Source organism: Symsagittifera roscoffensis, chromosome 5 (assembly GCF_963678635.1).
Source record: "Symsagittifera roscoffensis chromosome 5, txSymRosc1.1, whole genome shotgun sequence".
Classification (NCBI taxonomy): Eukaryota; Metazoa; Xenacoelomorpha; order Acoela; family Convolutidae; genus Symsagittifera; species Symsagittifera roscoffensis.
In genome coordinates this window covers 46,007,284-46,026,199 of record NC_087066.1, presented here as the reverse complement: position 1 = coordinate 46,026,199, position 18,916 = coordinate 46,007,284, and the positions used below count along the sequence as shown (strand labels likewise).

The 18,916-nt window shown below is 37.3% G+C and overlaps 2 protein-coding genes across 2 annotated transcripts in view; both read right to left on the bottom strand.

The window, feature by feature from the left end:
• Positions 1–18,916, bottom strand: part of LOC134846440 (uncharacterized) — a 331,689-nt gene that overhangs the window by 33,912 nt on the left and 278,861 nt on the right. The window lies entirely within an intron of this gene.
• LOC134846755 (late histone H2B.L4-like) lies at positions 2,331–2,699 on the bottom strand. The gene has a single exon (XM_063864146.1). It carries the CDS (start codon positions 2,697–2,699, stop codon positions 2,331–2,333), a length of 369 nt encoding a protein of 122 aa, XP_063720216.1.

Here is an 18,916-nt window from a genome sequence, read left to right as displayed (position 1 = left end):
ACTTTTTGAATTTTTAAACCTATCAAAATTCTTGTTTAAGCTTAATAAATTCTTAAAATTGAAGGTTTATACAGTTGAAGCAATTTGACAGATTATATTGTCTTAATGTCTAAAAATTATTTCGTCTGAAAATCTGTCGTCTTAGTCGCCGGACACCCAGTTTATTGTCTGATAAGATGCACAACGTATCAATAAGAAAACAAAAGTTTAAAGACCCGCTCACTTGAGTAAAGCAGAACCACGCCTAAAGGGTTTGCCAACATTGTTTGTTAGTAGAAACGTGTCGCAAAAATCATTGACCAAAATTTCGGAGTATATTTGTCAATGGATTTTTCATAAATAACATGGCAACCTAGTCAACAAAAATGAAAGCCGCTTTTGAAAAAAAATTAACTTAATGTCGCAAACAACGAGATCTATCAAAAAATACAAATGGATTAGAAACTTCCAAGAGGGGAAACTAAGGCTAAACCAAAAACAGAGAGTCAAATTGAAATCGCACAGAATCAGAATTAATAAATCAGCAAAAAAGCGTAAAAAATGCAAATTTGAATAGAACGGGTATTTGAAAAGCAGACATGCTCAAAATATGCCTGTTTAATGAAAGAACAGAACTGAATCAGTGATTCGGTTACACAAGTTGTTTACCAGGGGAAAATATAATGCTATTTTCTAATCTTAAGGAACAAACATTTATGAGAGACCAAACAAGCTAACTAGTACGGACCCTTTCCACCGTTCAAAAACAGCCCTCAGTATTATAGCACAAACAGCACTGGTAAAAAAAAAGAAAAACGTTTTTTTTAACATGCTCTTTATCAACATTGGGAACTGTCAATAGACCCAAGGAGACCAAACACTGACTGACTTTTTTATGAAGTATTATAGCACAAGTTATTAATAGAACTTAGTATTAGTAGACCAAACAGCGCTTTTGAAAAAAAAAGTTTTTTGAACATGATTTTCACCAACATTGTGAAGTGTCAAGACCAAGACAATAAAACTGACTGATATTTTTTTATGAAGTTCAAAGGAAAAAGTTCCGGGTTTCAAAGAAAAAGTATACCCATATTGAAACTCAACAATATTTTATGAATGAAGCGGTTGTTTTATCGAAAAATATCAATCATAAAAGATCGTTGAATTTCAAATAGTTTCAAGATCATGCATGTTTTTTCTTTAAAACCAGAGACTTTTGAACTTCGTAAAAAAGTCAGTCACTTGTAAAGCAAAAGTAAGTCACGTTTTTTCGCGCCATTTGATTTCATTAAGTGGACAGCATAATTTACCTTACCTTCAACAAATGAGTTTTAAGCGAACTTAAGGAATCAAAACTCATACCACAATAAAAATGAGCACGGAAATTTCAGAAAAAAAAACGAAAACATATCACAAAAAAAACACAAAAAATATTGTTGAATTTCAAATAGTTTTGAACATGATGAATGCATTTTCTTTGAAACCCAGGATTTTTTCTTTGAACTTCCAAGAAAGTCAGTCACTTGTAAAGCAAAAGTAAGTCACGTTTTTTCGCGCCATTTAATTTCATTAATAGGAGAGCATAATTTACCTTCCCTTTAACAAATGAGTTTTATGCGAACTTAAGGAATCAAGTCATACCGCAAAAAAATTGAACATTGCAAGATTATTAAGAAAAACGAAAACAAATCACAGAAAAAATCTAAAACAAATCAAAGAGAAAAAACGAAAACAAATCACAAAACATTGAAGATTGTTGATTTTCAAATAGTTTCAAGATGATGCATGCATTTTCTTTGGAACCCGTGATTTTTATTGTGAACGTCTTTGAAGATGTTTTTGAACTCAATTGCAGGTGAAATCTTAGCCGATATTGCTTCAAATACTCCACTGGCACGACTTTAATCTTGTTTCCTGATTTTTGTGTGGTGAAAAAATTATCTGACTTCAAATCCTGCTCTACGTGCACGAGACAATAAACCCAATCAAAACAAACTTAAAAAAACTATTTTGGTTGACTACTCCAAAAACAACAATTTATCATAGTTTCTGTCGTAAAATTAGCACGTTTGAGAAATGAGAAATCTTGAAACGTTTCATAAGTCAAATTTTCTTGCTTCAAAATTTCTCAAAAGTCTATGTTTAAGTCAAAATAACGTAAATCTCAAGTGAACTAAGATTACCGATTTATCATATCATTATGATCAGTAACTTCCAGCACAAAGATACGCAGCTCCATTTTTGTAACGTTTTCAAACAATATAACGAACTAAACATTTCAATACTATTTTAACACAAGGAGTTGGAACTTGGGTTCTTGGTTGTAATCGTGAAAAGTTCTATCTAGGCTATCACTTGGAGCTCGTGTACTTTGTAACAGCTTTAGTTCCCTCGCTGACTGCATGCTTGGCTAATTCTCCGGGTAGAAGCAACCGTACTGCTGTCTGTATCTCCCGACTGGAAATAGTTGATCGCTTGTTATATTGCGTAAGTTTGGACGCCTCTGCTGCGATGCGCTCAAAAATGTCATTCACGAAACTGTTCATTATTGACATGGCCTTGGCCGAAATTCCCACTTCAGGATGAACTTGCTTCAGGACCTTATAAATATAGAAGGAGTATGTCTCCTTTCGCTTCTTCTTCCTCTTACCATCGGTGGAAGGCTTCTTTTGGGCTTTGGAGGACTTCATCGCTTTCCCTGGTACGCTTTTTGGTGCCATGCTTACTTGAAAATGGATAACTGTTTTAGGGCTCATCTAGACATTATATGCAATCATGCAGGCATGGATAATTTCTTCACTTTTCTTTAATTTCGATCTAAATGAATCTAATTGAACCAGTCTCAGAAAGAGAACTTGATTTAATCTACTTCATGAGAAAATTGAAAAACTCGTCTCAATGGAAAATTTTATAAAAGAAGCAGACCTTCGCACTACTTGCAATTGCGAAAGAAAAACGAGTCACAAGCTACCAGCATATTCATCGCAGCAAATTTACTTCGAAAACACAGATCTTGCAGGCATGCTACAATATGACGCAATACAAAAAGCTGTCACGCTATGCATGGCCAATAGAGTGAGACCTGTATTCTCAAAACGCTGCTAAACCATTCAAAACTATGCCACTAGCATGAGTATGAAGTTCGACGTTAAACAATCTAAAAACTATGGGTAAAAACCCTGATCCTGCTCCGATAGCTTTTGATACATGCTTATTTGTATTGAAAACTACACAAAAACCAACAAAATATACAAAAAATTGTTCAAAATTTTTTCGAATGCAACGAAAAATCCGAAATCTTGGAACTGTATAGCCTGCACCTTTAGTATTTGTTTTACAAAAAGATGCGACGCGAAGCGATACAACTTGCGATACAACTCATACATAGCAAAGAAAATTTTACGTCCCCTTCAAAAAATTTAGATAGAACCTTTTAGCTCCTCAAACAACTCATAAGGAGAGCCTACATATTATCATCCGAAACCTTATAGGCCGAACTAAGATTTGTAGATTTTCTCAAAAAATGCCCGTTAGTGGACAAAAATTTTCATAGAAATGACTAATTATTTAGGTCATTTACAGCAAAAAAAAGTCGCCTGGTACCCGATTGAAAAAACCGTGCTTATCGGAAGGGTACAGATAGTCTAAAAATGGCGATAGGTCGTTGCTTGAAAATGTTCTGAGCTAGCATTTGGATTTTTTGTTGTCAAGGTTTTTTGTCATTGTTCATGGAAAATTTCGTCTTAGTTGCTTTGTTTCATTTTTTTTATCGCTAGCCTGCAAAGCCTATTTTGTGTGGTGCCATTCTAAGTTTTCATTCAAGATCTTAAATTTTTTTAGATCCTCTCATATCTAAAAAACTGTTGTGATTAACTTATTAAAAAGTCTAGCGACAGAAACAATACAAAAACTTCATATTCTGGCTAAGAGTGATAAATGTTGTCATAATTGTTGTGATAAACTTATTAAATAGATGTCCTTTTCCTTTAATCAAACCGTGTGTCTTCAATTGATTTTTTTAAAAGGTTATCAGAAGGTCAAAAGTATCATAGAAACCGAGGTTACAGTCATGAGTCCCTTCATCATGTATTCCAGTCAAAATCCTTGGAATTTTCTAGATATGGAAGTGATAATGATAAAAGAAGATGACAAGTGTTTAAGTCCTTTTCAATTAAAATCGATACGGGTTACGTTTCTTCAATAAGAACACGCAACTCGACACGAGATAATATAATATACAAGTGTTACAAGTAAAAAATTTCGTCGAAAGTTATTTTGTCATTTATTGTTCCGAGTACGCAAGCGGCGTTCGCAATCTGTATTGCCAGGGAGATTCTCTGTTTTAAAAAGCTGCCTGCTCTGGGTTCCTCAGTGCATATGCTTAGGTTCTTACAAAGCTTGCTCAAAAAAACTTCTGTGCTGGGGCCGGCCGCGCCCTGAATTTCAAAAGCTAGCGGTTGAAAAAGATATCCATCATTTACAAGATCTTCAAACTTGTCAATTTTTCGCTCTTCCGCTTCAGCGGCAGCCGTACCAGGGTTACAAACAGACCCGGCATTAATCCTACAAGGAGCTAAGGAGTCTACTACCGTTACATCCCACAAGAGCTGCTTACCATCAGCCCATGGAACGAGCGTCAAGCCGTCTGGTCGCTTCTGATCGGTCCTGTAGAGGTGTCGTGGTTCTAAAACAGACGGAAGTGACTAGATGATAGACTCTGCTTTATAAGGGCATTCAGGTTTGAATGCCTAGAGAATCTCCCTGCATTTTTGAGGCAAGAAAGACCATGCCAACCATTCTCGGTAACGTCTTTCCGCACACGCATTTATGCCGCTCGCATATTTTTGATCCAAATCGAAGTCCTATCGCAATTCTGAGTTGTTGGTTCGACAGTTTTAACCTTAAATTTTTGCACGGGTGGACGTTCAACCATTGAGAGCCAAATCTATCTTGGAACGCGTTGAACCTTTTTACGTCCGTTGGTTCGAGTCGTAAAATCAAGTCTGCAATTTCGCTGTCCAAAATTGGCTCCGTCCATTTTTTTTGGATTTCCTTTTCCGGAGCCATTTCAATTTTTCCATGGTCAAATCAGCGTTTAAGCGCATCATCATAGGTTGCATCCACATGCTCCAAACCAAAGATTTCGCTCAAGGCATCTTTCGCTCCTACTGCTGAGGCTAAGAAAGCGGGTAAAGAGAGTAGAAGAGCGGAAGAAACGCCCAAGCCACCTTTGGCTGCCGGGAGAACTGCTTGTAAAAACTGGTTATCATCCATTTTCACGTTAGTGACCTTGCATAACGAATTTCTGAGTAATTTATCGTAGCGTTCCATAAAATCATTTTGCAAAAAACAAGGGCTCGTACGCAAAAATATAGGAGTTTTGGCTTGTTAAAGCAATTTTTCAGGAGGTAAAAACCATAATGGGCGTCTAGTTTGATTTCATTAATTAGATTTACGAATACGACAATTTGTCCAGCTTAGGGCGGGTGAAGATCTATCCATCTATCTATGGCATACGTTATCTGAGCTTCATCATTAGATCGACCAATCAAAGTTGCAAAAATCCCTTCAAAAACGACTCGCAGGTAAATATTTTAATGACGGTGGTCTAAGATTCCACCAGAATATAAAAAAACCTGAAGATTTTACAAAAGCAGCTTGTACGAGGATAACTGAAATATAAAAGCAATCTTGCATCTGGCACGACGTTATCAAAAAACCATCAACGCTCATAATAGAAACTACGACGAACCGTGCACAGCTGAAGAACTCCTCGAAATTATCGAGCCATTCAAACCTCTAGTCAGTGCAAATTTGTAGACCCGTCGAAAAGGAAGTACAGGGATTTTTGACCGACTACTGAAGTTGAAAACCGAGAAACCTATAAAAATCAGCGTTCGCAAACACTTGACATCAAAAAGGAAGAAGGAAGGAAGTTTAGTAACCGGCGAGTCACAAAAATTTCATCCCTTTTCTGTACTGCAACTACAACTCCTGTAACTACAACTACATCTTCGTTAACTAGTCTTGAAGAAAAGGTCGAAAATTAGAAAACTAAAATCAAAAAGGAAACCAAAAAACAAGCAGCTGAAAAACTCCCAATTAAAATGTAATTATTTTCTTCACACTTGTTCTGCAGCGTTTGAAGTTTAATTATCTTGGAGCGGCGGAGTGAGTTGATAGAATTGTTTTGACTAGCTTGGTTAGGAGAACTCATTTTTTCTGGCAGTGCAAAAAATTGGCGAAGAAATTTATGGAAACCCCCTAGACCAAGTCATGGACTGTGAGCGTTGCTGTGAACACTGCAGTGCAAAATGTTCTAAAATGCCTGGCGCAGCCTATCAATACATGTGCCAAACTACATTAATCTGGTGTTGCACATCTTGCTGCCCATCCGTGAAGCAACTTTTCAGCGAAGAACAGGAAAGTGGAACCAATCAATCGACCAAAAAAATAAGAGCAGATTCCGACACAATTATGGATAACATGAAAAACATGATGATTGATCTCTATCAATTCATAGCAGAACCATGCCACGTAAAGGTTGATAAACAGACAGGAGTTTGCAAGTAGATGTAAATCGGAAAGTGAAATCTTTGAAATAGATCATCATAGAAGCAGCAGAAGAACAAAAGAGAGAGGAAGCTCAAGAAAACCGAAGAAAAATTAATATTATGATCTACAAAGCCCAAGGGAGCGCCCAGGAGAGCCCAGAAGAACCCAGGTGAATCAAGGCAATGATAGGAGGGAAAAAATAACTGAAAAATTGTCATCAAGTATCGACATGGAAGATACACAATATTTGAAAGCGATTCGACTCGGTCGGAAAACCGATGAGGATATAAACAGACCATTGTTGCTTTCCTTTAATTCTGAAAACGCTTTTATTGAAACAAACCAGAAGTTACCAAAGTTGAAAGAGGCCACTGCAGAAATAAGAAATCTAAGAATTAGCCAGGATCGGAGTCTGGAACAAAGAGAAAAAGAGCTAAAGCTAGTTACGAAAGCAAAATTTTTGAATGATCAGGAAGAAGGAAACTATGTGTATCTGGTTCGAGGAATGCATATTCTAAAAGTCAAGAAGAAAGCAAGACTAGAAATTTAGATTTTTCTGGTACACAAATGTTGACACTCTAACACAAACGAAACACCAGGAATTGATCAAACTGATTGAAGATAAAAAGAACCCACCAGTTGTAATTGCTCTCGTAGAAGCACAACCGAAAAATTCAAAAACCGATTGCAATCCAGCTTAGTACAAAAGAACAACTAGAAAATTGGTCAATAAACATGAATCCAAACGACTGCGGGCGAAGATTTTCAATTTTTGTAATTAAAGACATAGACTAATGCATTAGACAAAGATGTGAGGGATTGTACTGTAATCTTGGGTGACGCAAACTTTCCATCAGTCAAATGGGATGATTGTCGTGCAACCAATGACGAGGTGAGAAAAGAATTCAAATTTACACAAGCACTTAGGGTTGAATTTCTAACCCAACATATCGATGAACCAATTCGCATTACTGCCGGAGATAAACCATCACTACTACATATAGTTTTAACCGATGCCAGTCTAAGCGACCTGAACACTAATATCCAACCAGCTCTGGGACAGAGCGACCACGTTACCATAGAAGAGGTCGAAATGAGTTACCCGCGTACCGCACAAATCGTAAGACCATGGTTAGATACAACCTCGCTAAAGAAGACTACGACCGAATGATAGATGAAGTAGATATTTCGTCGTTTTTTCACAGTGAAGACAAGGTTGAAAAAATTTGGACGGATTTGCTTGAACTACTGGCTGAAATAACTAAAAAGTTTGTATCACTAACTGAGCTCAATTCGGAGTGTAGAAACAACATATGGTTCACCAAAACCACTCGACAGGCAATCAGAGCAAATAAGAAATACTGAAAAATTTTTCGCTGCAATAGAACAATAGTAAAGTTTGACAACTATAAAGGAAAGAAAAATCTTACACTAAATGCTACACGAAAGCAGTTTCACGAAAAGATCAAAGGGCAAAGGAAAGTGAAATAGCTAAAAATGTAGGGATGAGGCAAAAAAAATTCTGAAGGTATTTGAGAAAAAAAACCGTGTTACAAAATGCTTAACCATTTCTAGTGCAGGATGATGAATCTTTAATGACCAATGAGATCAAAAAAATTGAAGCTTTGTCAAAGTTCTTTTCATCAGTCTTCACACACGAACCACCAGGAGAATGAAGGATTCCAGAATTGGATATCACCCATCCAAAACAAGTACTAAGAAAGAACGGAGCAATTGGTGAAAAACCACTAGACTCACTCAAAACATCAAAATCTCCAGAGCCCAAATCTTCAGCCAAAAACTTTGTTTGAATTGGGAGACTTCTTGACTAAAATTTTCACAAAAAACTTCTGTGCTGGGGCCGGCCGCGCCCTGAATTTCAAAAGCTAGCGGTTGAAAAATATATCCATCATTTACAAGATCTTCATACTTGTCAATTTTTCGCTCTTCCGCTTCAGCGGCAGCCGTACCAGGGTTACAAACAGACCCGGCATTAATCCTACAAGGAGCTAAGGAGTCTACTACCGTTACATCCCACAAGAGCTGCTTACCATCAGCCCATGGAACGAGCGTCAAGCCGTCTGGTCGCTTCTGATCGGTCCTGTAGAGGTGTCGTGGTTCTAAAACACACGGAAGTGACTAGATGATAGACTCTGCTTTACAAGGGCATTCAGGTTTGAATGCCTAGAGAATCTCCCTGCACTTTTGAGGCAAGAAAGACCATGCCAACCATTCTCGGTAACGTCTTTCCGCACACGCATTTATGCCGCTCGCATATTTTTGATCCAAATCGAAGTCCTATCGCAATTCTTATTTGTAGGTTCGACAGTTTTAACCTTAAATTTTTGCACGGGTGGACGTTCAACCATTGGGAGCCAAATCTATATGGAACGCGTTGAACCTTTTTACGTCCGTTGGTTCGAGTCGTAAAATCAAGTCTGCAATTTCGCTGTCCAAAATTGGCTCCGTCCATTTTTTTTGGATTTCCTTTTCCGGAGCCATTTCAATTTTTCCAAGGTCAAATCAACGTTTAAGCGCATCATCATAGGTTCCATCCACATGCTCCAAACCAAAGATTTCGCTCAAGGCATCTTTCGCTCCTACTGCTGAGGCTAAGAAAGCGGGTAAAGAGAGTAGAAGAGCGGAAGAAACGCCCAAGCCACCTTTGGCTGCCGGGAGAACTGCTTGTAAAAACTGGTTATCATCCATTTTCACGTTAGTGACCTTGCATAACGAATTTCTTAGTAATTTATCGTAGCGTTCCAAAAAATCATTTTGCAAAAAACAAGGGCTCGTACGCAAAAATATAGGAGTTTTGGCTTGTTAAAGCAATTTTTCAGGAGGTAAAAACCATAATGGGCGTCTAGTTTGATTTCATTAATTAGATTTATGAATACGACAATTTGTCCAGCTTAGGGCGGGTGAAGATCTATCCATCTATCTATGGCATACGTTATCGGAGCTTCATCATTAGATCGACCAATCAAAGTTGCAAAAATCCCTTCAAAAACGACTCGCAGGTGAATATTTTAATGACGGTGGTCTAAGATTCCACCAGAATATAAAAAAAACCTGAAGATTTTACAAAAGCAGCTTGTACGAGGATCACTGAAATATAAAAGCAATCTTGCATCTGGCACGACGTTATCAAAAAACCATCAACGCTCATAATAGAAACTACGACGAACCGTGCACAGCTGAAGAGCTCCTCGAAATTATCGAGCCATTCAAACCTCTAGTCAGTGCAAATTTATAGACCCGTCGAAAAGGAAGTACAGGGATTTTTGGCCGACTACTGAAGTTGAAAACCGAGAAACCTATAAAAATCAGCGTTCGCAAACACTTGACATCAAAAAGGAAGAAGGAAGGAAGTTTAGTAACCGGCGAGACACAAAAATTTCATCTCTTTTCTGTACTGCAACTACAACTCCTGTAACTACAACTACATCTTCGTTAACTAGTCTTGAAGAAAAGGTCGAAAATTAGAAAACTAAAATCAAAAAGGAAACCAAAAAACAAGCAGCTGAAAAACTCCCAATTAAGGTGTAATTATTTTCTTCACTCTTGTTCTGCAGCTTTTGAAGTTTAATTATCTTGGAGCGGCGGAGTGAGTTGATAGAATTGTTTTGACTAGCTTGGTTAGGAGAACTCATTTTTTCTGGCAGTGCAAAATGCAGTGCAAAATGACCTAAAATGCCTGGCGCAGCCTATCAATACATGTGCCAAACTACTTTAATCTGGTGTTGCACATCTTGCTGCCCATCCGTGAAGCAACTTTTCAGCGAAGAACAGGAAAGTGGAACCAATCAATCGACCAAAAAAATAAGAGCAGATCCCGACACAATTATGGATAACATGAAAAACATGATGATTGATCTCTATCAATTCATAGCAGAACCATGCCACGTAAAGGTTGATAAACAGACAGGAGTTTGCAAAGAAGATGTAAATCGGAAAGTGAAATCTTTGAAATAGATCATCATAGAAGCAGCAGAAGAACAAAAGAGAGAAGAAGCTCAAGAAAACCAAAGAAAAGTTAATATTATGATCTACAAAGCCCAAGGGAGCGCCCAGGAGAGCCCAGAAGAACCCAGGTGAATCAAGGCAATGATAGGAGGGAAAAAATAACTGAAAAATTATCATCAAGTATCGACATGGAAGATACACAATATTTGAAAGCGATTCGACTCGGTCGGAAAACCGATGAGGATATAAACAGACCATTGTTGCTTTCCTTTAATTCTGAAAACGCTTTTATTGAAACAAACCAGAAGTTACCAAAGTTGAAAGAGGCCACTGCAGAAATAAGAAATCTAAGAATTAGCCAGGATCGGAGTCTGGAAGAAAGAGAAAAAGAGCTAAAGCTAGTTACGAAAGCAAAATTTTTGAATGATCAGGAAGAAGGAAACTATGTGTATCTGGTTCGAGGAATGCATATTCTAAAAGTCAAGAAGAAAGCAAGACTAGAAATTTAGATTTTTCTGGTACACAAATGTTGACACTCTAACACAAACGAAACACCAGGAATTGATCAAACTGATTGAAGATAAAAAGAACCCACCAGTTGTAATTGCTCTCGTAGAAGCAAAACCGAAAAATTCAAAACCGATTGCAATCCAGCTTAGTACAAAAGAACAACTAAAAAATTGGTCAATAAACATGAATCCAAACGACTGCGGGCGAAGATTTTCAATTTTTGTAATTAAAGACATAGACTAATGCATTAGACAAAGATGTGAGGGACTGTACTGTAATCTTGGGTGACGCAAACTTTCCATCAGTCAAATGGGATGATTGCCGTGCAACCAATGACGAGGTGAGAAAAGAATTCAAATTTACACAAGCACTTAGGGTTGAATTTCTAACCCAACATATCGATGATTCAATTCGCATTACTGCCGGAGATAAACCATCACTACTACATATAGTTTTAACCGATGCCAGTCTAAGCGACCTGAACACTAATATCCAACCAGCTCTGGGACAGAGCGACCACGTTACCATAGAAGAGGTCGAAATGAGTTACCCGCGTACCGCACAAATCGTAAGACCATGGTTAGATACAACCTCGCTAAAGGAGACTACGACCGAATGATAGATGAAGTAGATATTTCGTCGTTTTTTCACAGTGAAGACAAGGTTGAAAAAATTTGGACGGATTTGCTTGAACTACTGGCTGAAATAACTAAAAAAGTTTGTATCACTAACTGAGCTCAATTCGGAGTGTAGAAACAACATATGGTTCACCAAAACCACTCGACAGGCAATCAGAGCAAATAAGAAATACTGAAAATTTTTTCGCTGCAATAGAACAATAGTAAAGTTTGACAACTATAAAGAAAAGAAAAATCCTACACTAAATGCTACACGAAAGCAGTTTCACGAAAAGATCAAAGGGCAAAGGAAAGTGAAATAGCTAAAAATGTAGGGATGAGGCAAAAAAAATTCTGAAGGTATTTGAGAAAAAAAACCGTGTTACAAAATGCTTAACCATTTCTAGTGCAGGATGATGGATCTTTAATGACCAATGAGATTAAAAAAATTGAAGCTTTGTCAAAGTTCTTTTCATCAGTCTTCACACACGAACCACCAGGAGAATGAAGGATTCCAGAATTGGATATCACCCATCCAAAACAAGTACTTAGAAAGAACGGAGCAATGGGTGAAAAAACCAATAGACTCACTCAAAACATCAAAATCTCCAGAGCCCAAATCTTCAGCCAAAAACTTTGTTTGAATTGGGAGATTTCTTGACTAAAATTTTCACAAAATGTTTTAACAAATCTTGGGACGAAACCAAGTTACGAATTGTGATAAACGACAGTAGATCTGAATGGAAAGATGATCTGAGTCTGATTCCCCATGTATCTGTATTGAGACCTCTCTTACTTGAAATTTATATGAATTCATTGCCAAACACGTTCAAATCAACATTGTAATTAGTTGCAGACGATGCAAAACCTAACTGAGAAATTACCAACGACAAAGACGTTGAAATGCTGCAAGAAGATCTAAGAAAACTGGAAGCTGCTTTTCAACGAAATTAATGTGTACTTCTGATAATCTCAAATGGAAGATCAAATCGTGACATAAGATCATATGAACTTTACGATAAACAGATTGAAACAGTAGGGGAAGAAAAGACCGTGGAGCAATCATCGTTAGTAAACTCTGATTTGACTCTCATACCGTTGCAAAATTTAGAAAAGCAAAATCTATCAAGGCAGTTTCTAAGAAAACATTCATTAATATGACCATACCTAATTTCGAAATGATGATGAAGGCCTCATAAGGGCTCATTCGGAGTGATGTAATCAAGCCTGGTACCCGCGATTAAAGAAGAACACAAGAATAATCGAAAATATGCAACGACGAGCGACAACAATGGTACGGCAGACACTAAGCTACAATGAAAGATTAAAAAAACTAGAGCTGCTATTTTTTGAATAACGCAGAAGGCGAGGAAGAATGATCGAAATGTTCAAAAGATGCGACGCGAAGCGATACAACTTGCGATACAACTCATACATAGCAAAGAAAATTTTACGTCCCCTTCAAAAAATTTAGATAGAACCTTTTAGCTCCTCAAACAACTCATAAGGAGAGCCTACATATTATCATCCGAAACCTTATAGGCCGAACTAAGATTTGTAGATTTTTTCAAAAAATGCCCGTTAGTGGACAAAAATTTTCATAGAAATGACTAACTATTTAGGTCATTGACAGCAAAAAAAAGTCGCCTGGTACCCGATTGAAAAAACCGTGCTTATCGGAAGGGTACAGATAGTCTAAAAATGGCGATAGGTCGTTGCTTGAAAGTGTTCGAAACTAGCATTTGGATTTTTTGTTGTCAAGGTTTTTTGTCATTGTTCATGGAAAATTTCGTCTTAGTTGCTTTGTTTCATTTTTTTATCGCTAGCCTGCAAAGCCTATTTTGTGTGGTGCCGTTCTAAATTCTCATTCAAGATCTTAAATTTTTTTAGATCCTCTCATATCTAAAAAACTGTTGTGATTAACTTATTAAAAAGTCTAGCGACAGAAACACTACAAAAACTTCATATTCTGGCTAAGAGTGATAAATGTTGTCATAATTGTTGTGATAAACTTATTAAATAGATGTCCTTTTCCTTTGTTCAAACCGTGTGTCTTCATTTGATTAATTAGATTTACGAATACGACAATTTGTCCAAAGTCCTCCCCCTACCGCCTCTAGCTTAGGGCGGGTGAAGATCTATCCATCTATCTATGGCATACGTTATCGGAGCTTCATCATTAGATCGACCGATCAAAGTTGCAAAAATCCCTTCAAAAACGACTCGCAGGTGAATATTTTAATGACGGTGGTCTAAGATTCCACCAGAATATAAAAAAACCTGAAGATTTTACAAAAGCAGCTTGTACGAGGATCACTGAAATATAAAAGCAATCTTGCATCTGGCACGACGTTATCAAAAAACCATCAACGCTCATAATAGAAACTACGACGAACCGTGCTCAGCTGAAGAACTCCTCGAAATTATCGAGCCATTCAAACCTCTAGTCAGTGCAAATTTGTGGACCCGTCGAAGAGGAAGTACAGGGATTTTTGGCCGACTACTGAAGTTGAAAACCGAGAAACCTATAAAAATCAGCGTTCGCAAACACTCGACATCAAAAAGGAAGAAGGAAGGAAGTTTAGTAACCGGCGAGACACAAAAATTTCATCCCTTTTCTGTACTGCAACTACAACTCCTGCGGATTGTTTTACGAAACAAGCGAAATCTTCGTTAACTAGTCTTGAAGAAAAGGTCGAAAATTAGAAAACTAAAATCAAAGAGGAAACCAAAAAACAAGCAGCTGAAAAACTCCCAATTAAAATGTAATTATTTTCTTCACACTTGTTCTGCAGCTTTTGAAGTTTAATTATCTTGGAGCGGCGGAGTGAGTTGATAGAATTGTATTGACTAGCTTGGTTAGGAGAATTCATTTTTTCTGGCTTTTGTAGCTTCTGAGGTTTAATGATGTTGGAGGCGCGAAGTAGGAGGAAAGTGATTCTACGAAACTTCATTTTTCTCTTGCTTTGTAGGTTCCGAGGTTTCATTATTTTTGAGCGGCAAAGCCAGTAGAAAATGATTTCATCAAAAATGCCCCGAAAACTTGCTGTAAAGGCACAATATCAGTGAGTGATCGGTTCTGGGAGTAAAAAATTGGCGAAGAAATTTATGGAAACCCCCTAGACCAAGTCATGGACTGTGAGCGTTGCTGTGAACACTGCAGTGCAAAATGTTCTAAAATGCCTGGCGCAGCCTATCAGTACATGTGCCAAACTAGTTTAATCTGGTGTTGCACATCTTGCTGCCCATCGGTGAAGCAACTTTTCAGCGAAGAACAGGAAAGTGGAACCATTCAATCGACCAAAAAAATAAGAGCAGATCCCGACACAATTATGGATAACATGAAAAACATGATGATTGATCTCTATCAAGTCATAGCAGAACCATGCCACGTAAAGGTTGATAAACAGACAGGAGTTTGCAAAGAAGATGTAAATCGAAAGTGAAATCTTTGAAACAGATCATCATAGAAGCAGCAGAAGAACAAAAGAGAGAAGAAGCTGAAGAAAACCGAAGAAAATTCATTTTTATGATCTACAAAGCCCAAGAGAGCGCTCAGAAGAGCCCAGAAGAACCCAGGTGAATCAAGGCAATGATAAGAGGGAAAAAATAACTGAAAAGTTATCATCAAGTATCGACATGGAAGATACACAATATTTGAAAACAGACCATTGTTGCTTTCCTTTAATTCTGAAAACGCTTTTATTGAAACAAACCAGAAGTTACCAAAGTTGAAAGAAGCTACTGCAGAAATAAGAAATCTAAGAATTAGCCAGGATCGGAGTCTGGAAGAAAGAGAAGAAGTGCTAAACCTAAATACGAAAGCAAAACTTTTGAACGATCAGGAAGAAGGAAACTATGCGTATCTGGTTCGAGGAATTCATATTCTAAAAGTCAAGAAGAAAGCAAGACTAGAAATTTAGTTTTTTCTGGTACACAAATGTTGACACTCTAACACAAACGAAACACCAGGATTTGATCAAACTGATTGAAGATAAAAAGAACCCACCAGTTGTAATTGCTCTCGTAGAAGCAAAACCGAAAAATTCAAAAACCGATTGCAATCCAGCTTGGTACAAAAGAACAACTAGAACATTGGTCAATAAACATGAATCCAAACGACTGCGGGCGAAGATTTTCAATTTTTGTAATTAAAGACATGGACTAATGCATTAGACAAAGATGTGAGGGTTTATACTGTAATCTTGAGTGACGCAAACTTTCCATCAGTCAAATGGGATGATTGCCGTGCAACCAATGACGAGGTGAGAAAAGAATTCAAATTTACACAAGCACTTAGGGTTGAATTTCTAACCCAACATATCGATGAACCAATTCGCATTACTGCCGGAGATAAACCATCACATCTATATATAGTTTTAACCGATGCCAGTCTAAGCGACCTGAACACTAATATGCAACCAGCTCTGGGTCAGAGCGACCACGTTACCATAGAAGAGGTCAAAATGAATTATCCGCGTAGCGCACAAATCGTAAGACCATGATTAGATACAACCTCGCTAAAGGAAACTACGACCGAATGATATATGAAGTAGATATTTCGTCGTTTTTTCACAGTGAAGACAAGGTTGAAAAAATTTGGACGGATTTGCGCGAACTACTGGCTGAAATAACTAAAAAAGTTTGTATCACTAACTGAGCTCAATCTGGAGTGTAGAAACAAAATATTTATCACCAAAACCACTCGACAGGCAATCAGAGCAAATAAGAAATACTGAAAATTTTTTCGCTGCAATAGAACAATAGTGAAGTTTGACAACTATAAAGGAAAGAAAAATCCTACACTAAATGCTACACGAAAGCAGTTTCACGAAAAGATCAAAGGGCAAAGGAAAGTGAAATAGCTAAAAATGTAGGGATGAGGCAAAAAAAAATTCTGAAGGTATTTGAGAAAAAAAACCGTGTTACAAAATGCTTAACCATTTTTAGTGCAGGATGATGGATCTTTAATGACCAATGAGATTAAAAAAATTGAAGCTTTGTCAAAGTTCTTTTCATCAGTCTTCACACACGAACCACCAGGAGAATGAAGAATTCCAGAATTGGATATCACCCATCCAAAACAAGTACTTAGAAAGAACGGAGCAATTGGTGAAAAAACCAATAGACTCACTCAAAACATCAAAATCTCCAGAGCCCAAATCTTCAGCCAAAAACTTTGTTTGAATTGGGAGATTTCTTGACTAAAATTTTCACAAAATGTTTTAACAAATCTTGGGACGAAACCAAGTTACGAATTGTGATAAACGACAGTAGATCTGAATGGAAAGATGATCTGAGTCTGATTCCCCATGTATCTGTACTGAGACCTCTCTTATTTGAAATTTATATGAATTCATTGCCAAACACGTTCAAATCAACATTGTAATTAGTTGCAGACGATGCAAAACCTAACTGAGAAATTACCAACGACAAAGACGTTGAAATGCTGCAAGAAGATCTAAGAAAACTGGAAGCTGCTTTTCAACGAAATTAATGTGTACTTCTGATAATCTCAAATGGAAGATCAAATCGTGACATAAGATCATATGAACTTTACGATAAACAGATTGAAACAGTAGGGGAAGAAAAGACCGTGGAGCAATCATCGTTAGTAAACTCTGATTTGACTCTCATACCGTTGCAAAATTTAGAAAAGCAAAATCTATCAAGGCAGTTTCTAAGAAAACATTCATTAATATGACCATACCTAATTTCAAAATGATGATGAAGGCCTCATAAGGGCTCATTCGGAGTGATGTAATCAAGCCTGGTACCCGCGATTAAAGAAGAACACAAGAATAATCGAAAATATGCAACGACGAGCGACAACAATGGTACGGCAGACACTAAGCTACATTGAAAGATTAAAAAAACTAGAGCTACTATCTTTTGAATACCGCAGAAGGCGAGGAAGAATGATCGAAATGTTCAAAATAGGTTACAACCGTTATGAAACAAAAGCTACAAAAGGCATGTTCGAATTGAATGATCGTGAAACGAGGACAAATGACAAAAAATTGATAACGAAGAAATCCAACCTCGAGTTGCGGAATTTTTTTTACCATTAGATCAGCTACAGATTGGAATATAAGGCCAGCAGAAATAATTGACTCGAAGACCTTGAACGCTTTCAAGAACAACCTGGACAAATTTTGGAAGAAAAGCGAAATCAATAAATTAGAGACTATATAATCGAAAATGAGTACATCAAAAGCTGATTGATAGAGGCGACAAAAACGCCTAAAAGATCAGAAAACAACTGAACTGAACTGATATAACCGTGGACAAAAACAAAACAATTGAAAAAAAATTGTGTTGTTCCGGCAGTCTTTTGAGGAGCAAAATGGTTTATGAAGTGCTTTAATATTTTCTTCAGAGCTGGGTTTCTTGCACTGCAACCGGTTTTTGTAGCTGAATTTACCAATCGGTTGAAAGAACTGCTTTTGAAGTTATTTAGGAAACTGTTAGCCACTGCTTTTTAGTCGGTCATATTTGGAAGTTTGACCTTGAATTTGGGTTGAACTGTGTTTTTTGAAAAATTTGAATCAAGTTTGTTATGCTGAAGTTTATCGCGACAACTGAAATGAGAAGTCAATTTAATCAGAAAGTCCGAGTTATAATCGCGGGAAAGTTGATAAAAATAGTCTTTGATTAAAACTGCCATTCTCAGTTTTACTGAGATCATCAACTCGAGTAAGTCTGTCTTGTTCCCGACAGAGAACAACGCGAATTCATACGAGAGTGTCATCGCTGGGCAAGAGAGAACCAGGATTGGACAAGTAGATGAGTCCAGCTGCCCAATAATTCAGAGAACAAAACTATTTGAACCAGAACCAATTACTTAAAAATTCCAGATTTATCTTAGTTACATGATTCACTTGAATGTAGAGTCATGTCAATATGTGAGTTTTGAATTTAGTTTTTTGAGTGTGTTTTAACCGATTATGTTGAGATGGGTTTTAGGTTGATTCATCTGAAATGGATCAAAGTTCCACTGTTCAAAAGCTAATGGTATGTTTGAGAATCCAACCCCTTTTTTAACGGCGTTCGCGTTTTTTTGGTATTTAGAGGCCTAGCCATGGGAATGTTCTTAGTTCTAGTGTGTGGGGTTATTTGGTAGTGGCTTAAGCTGTAACACGATTTTGTAGTCCCATGTCTTAAGCGTACCAAAATGGCTCCGTCAGAATGAGGTACAAAAGCACAAGAGATAGTGTCTCTAACACTTGAGCCAATGATAATAGGACCTATTTTTTTTTTACCTCAATTGAGACATAAGCGGACAATAG